Source organism: Onychostoma macrolepis, chromosome 03 (genome assembly GCF_012432095.1).
Source record: "Onychostoma macrolepis isolate SWU-2019 chromosome 03, ASM1243209v1, whole genome shotgun sequence".
NCBI lineage: Eukaryota > Metazoa > Chordata > Actinopteri > Cypriniformes > Cyprinidae > Onychostoma > Onychostoma macrolepis.
In genome coordinates this window covers 8,092,923-8,096,984 of record NC_081157.1, presented here as the reverse complement: position 1 = coordinate 8,096,984, position 4,062 = coordinate 8,092,923, and the positions used below count along the sequence as shown (strand labels likewise).

At 44.3% G+C, this 4,062-nt stretch overlaps 1 protein-coding gene across 1 annotated transcript; it reads left to right on the top strand.

The window, feature by feature from the left end:
- The first annotated feature begins 1,433 nt into the window (after positions 1 to 1,433).
- Positions 1,434 to 3,404, top strand: LOC131537591 (uncharacterized). Its single transcript, XM_058771161.1, has 2 exons — positions 1,434 to 2,180; positions 2,488 to 3,404. Exons 1-2 carry the CDS (start codon positions 1,708 to 1,710, stop codon positions 2,843 to 2,845), a joined length of 831 nt encoding a protein of 276 aa, XP_058627144.1. The 5' UTR covers positions 1,434 to 1,707; the 3' UTR covers positions 2,846 to 3,404.
- The last annotated feature ends 658 nt before the right edge of the window (positions 3,405 to 4,062 follow it).

Here is a 4,062-nt window from a genome sequence, read left to right as displayed (position 1 = left end):
TTAGTTTAGTATATACAACGGTTCAAATCACTGAGCAGGAGGGGGATCTGTGCCCAGGCCAGTTGACAATGTTCTGTACACAGACACACTCACACTCTCTCACACACACACACACACACACACACACACATGCATGCACACACACATACCCCCCCACACAGACGCTCACACACACACCCACATACCCCCCTCCACACACACACATGCACACACACACAGTCATTAGTCAGCTAAAATATGAAAATATCCATGGCCTTTAATTAACTCAATGAAATGTATTACAGAATACAATGGCACCACAGCGTCAGAGATGGCAACAGAAAGAGCGAGGAAGAGAGAGAGAGGGAAATGAGAGAAATAAGAAGAAGCTAAACCAATGGAATGAGAGTAGAATGAAGGGAGCTATTGCTGAGTACAAAGAGCTAGTGGAGGCAGGTAGCATCCCTCAGCTTCGTTTTTTGGCCAGGGCCTGGAATGTTCCGAAGTCCACCCTTCAGCGAAGAGTCAAAGGCACAGGGGACCAAACACACAATCGGGAGAAAGCCCTTTATCTCCCAAGAAGACGAAATTGTCCTCGCAGAGCTTGTGAAGACACTTGGCAAAAGGGGGTTTCCCCTAAGGATGGAAGATATTCAGAACCTTGCATTCCAACTCGTTCAAAAAAAAAAAGGGATAAAGGGCTTCTCTGCAACCAAGAAAAAAGCTGGCTACACCTGGTTTCAGGGGTTCCTGAAGCGGAACCCTAACTTGAGTATCAGAAAGCCTGAGGGTCTTTCTGCTTCCAGAGCAGCTGGCTTCAACCGCCCGGTAGTTATGAAGTGGTTCAGCGATTATGAAAATATCATTAAGTCTCTGGGCTTAGAAAATGAGCCAGACCATATTTGGAACTGCGATGAGACAGGCCTGCAGGACCACTTCCTTTCCTCCAGGGTGGTTGCCGAGGTTGGGGGACCATGTTTCGAGGTCACTGCCGGTGAGAAGGGAGAGACCACCACCTGCCTTGCCAGTTTGAATGCTGCGGGTGGGTATGGCACCACAATGATTATATTCAAAGGCAAACGGCTGAAGGCAGAGTGGCTCCTGGGGTGTCCACCAAACACCATGGTGAGAATGTCTGACAATGGGTGGATAAACAGTCAGTTGTTTTTTGAGCGGGGGAGGCAATTCGTGTTGCAAAGCCTGCCAACAGATGACCCACGTCCACGTTCTTCTGCGTGATGGACACAGCTCCCACGTTTACAACATGGAGTTGAAAGAAAACAATGTCTACGTCCTTGGCCTACCATCTCACACAACACACTACCTGCAGCCTGCAGACAGGGCCCTCTTCAAGAGCCTCAAGCATTACTGGAGATTGGAGGGGAGAGCCATCACCAGGGAGAGCGGGGGGAAAAGGCTAGACAGAGCCTTGTTTCTGGCAGTCTTTTCAAAGGCCTGGAGCAAGGCAGCGACCCCTTCGAATGCCATGGCTGGCTTTCGGGGTAGTGGGATCTACCCGTTGAACCCAGCCCTCATTGACGCTGCCCTCTTCGTGCCAAGTGAAACAATGGACAGAGAGCATGGTAGTGCCCCACCAACCCATAACCCTCCGCAGCATTTTCTACAGGCAGCCGTGCACACACCTCACCTCCATCCCGAGGCCCATCCACTGCATGGCCCTGTGCAGGCAGCTGTGCGCCTTCCTCACCTCCATCCTAGGACAACCCTATGCATGCCCCTCCTCAGCAGCATCACTGTCAGTGCCCTTTGGCAGTGCCCCAGGATGCTGTACCACCTCTGGCACACGAGGTTGAGGTGGAGATGGCAGTGGTAGATGTCGTGAAGGAAACAGCAGTCTCATTTAAGGACTTAGTCCAGGTTCCAGTCCGAGAAAGACCAACCACCATCCGAAAGAGATTAAAACCGCCATCCATGAGCTTCACAAGCGATGAACATTTTGCATATGTTCAAGGGAAAGGAAAGGGCAAAGGGCCAAAGCCAAAGCCAAATCCCAAGAAGAAGAAGGAGGAGCCATGTACCATCTGCCACCATGCATATGGGGACAGAGATGATCCCAAAAGTGCCGAAGAGTGGCTGTGCTGTGTGGTTTGCAGCCATTGGTATCACGAAACATGTGCAGAAGATAATGGCGTGATAGATGATGATGGGACTCTCACCTGCAAGGAGTGTTTGTTCCCCAAGTAACCCCAATTTTAATAGAATGGAAAACTGACTAAATAATCCATTAATCAAATTGTTGCTTGCTGTTTTAGAAGTTTGCTGTTTTAAATTTTAGTTGATTCTTTAAAATGTTAATACAAATGTTAAACAATTTTACTAGTTTTAAATGAATTCAAATGAATTAACACAGTAGAAAACTATTCTCAGATTAGTCCACATAGACTGATGTTGTGCTCTCTGTGTAAAGAGTTTTAAAAAAGTGAATAAAAAACTGCAATGCGTAAAATTTAATACTGACCTTACAATATGTATTCCTTTTTTCTAAAGCTGCAGTTCGAAAAAAACCCTTCACTGCAAAGGCTGCTGTCGAGGGATCCATGAAGAGGTGGCTTCATTTGGCAGCACACAGAGAGGGTGGACGCAAGAGACGGCTCCTCCAAAAAGAAGTTATTTAGAGAGAGAGAGAGAGAGTGAATGCCTGAACTGTTTCATTGCATTAGTGATCGGAGGATGGCGTTTGTGCTCGAAGATATCAGACTGTTTCATCGCATCGTGGTCGTTTTGGATTCACGTCAGGAGGGGGAAGACGAGCTGGACTTCACTATGGACGGATTGCGCAATCAGAAGGCTTGTTCATAAAGACGGAAAAGTTTCTTCATCGTTTGTTTCGGCGAGGACTCTGTAGGCACCTATACACTCATATTGACTGAACTGAGCCAAACACATTCCTACCTCTTTCAAGACTTTGGTATTCATCTATTTTTTTTTTTTTTGGACTGTTTTGGACTATTTCCTTTCTAATTTTTTTTTCTCTTCAATTGTAATTGTTGATTGACAGTTTTACTGTTCAAGGGCTGAATTTAATCAACTAAATTCATTAGTTGATTTATTGTTTGAATGTGTGAAAAGTCGCGTCTGGTGTGAACGCACAGTTACAGTGTCTGGGCCAGACCTGGGCCACATAAAACAATACAAGTCATATTGTAGTGTGCTGGCCAGATCTGGGCCACATCAATGAATAAGATCGTTTTACAGGGTGTGGGCCTCATTTGGGCCCGAGGAATTTATTTTGTGTCTGTTTTCACTATGTGGGCCAGCTTTGGGCCGGGGACCCAGCCAGAACTGGGCCAGAATTGGAGCAAGGATGTGGCCCAGTGCTGGGCCAGACAAATTTTGCTATCTGGGTATAGAGCTGCTGCTGCTATAGAGTTAGAACCGGTGAATGCGGTTTACAGGTTTCATAGAAAGAGAACGATGAATACTTCAATGGTTGCGGACGAAGTAGCTCAAATCGAGAGCCAACGCAATGACATGTGAAATAAAATGTTCTCATGTATTAAAGAAGAGTGGCTTGATTAAGTGCTGGAAATAGCGGACGATGGGCACAGAACGGTAACAAAACTCTGAGGCCTTTACAGTCACACACAGGTGTATTGTGCAGACTGTACTTTAGGGAATTTTAGATAGCTATAGAAGAATTCACGTTCATGTTTTTTGTTTTTAGTATTTAACTTACAGATCTCAGTTTAAATGCTTCAGTTTGTTTTCTATTATCTTCTATCAGTTTCAATGCTTAAGTTGTTTTGATATTATATTATATTATGTTAGGCCTATATTATAAACCTAATAAATAATTGACCTTGTTTTTTAATGGAGTCACTTATGCTCATCAAGACTGTATTTATTTGATCGAAATACAGAAAAAAAATCCCTAGTAATATTGTGAACTCTTTTAATTGCTATTGCAATTTATAATATTGTTTTTTTTATTTTAAAAATATTTTAAAATATAGTGTATTCCTGTAAAGCAAAGCTGAATTTTCAGCATCATTGCTCCACTCTTCAGTGTCACATGATCCTTCAGAAATCATTCTAATATTCTGATTTATTATCAGTGTTGAA

Coding starts and splice junctions, on each gene's coding strand:
- LOC131537591 (XM_058771161.1), top strand. CDS start 1,708: ATGCATGCCCCTCCTCAGCAGCATCACTGTCAGTGCCCTTTGGCAGTG. Junction 2,181..2,487: donor AAGGAGTGTTTGTTCCCCAA/GTAACCCCAATT, acceptor TTTTTTCTAAAG/CTGCAGTTCGAAAAAAACCC.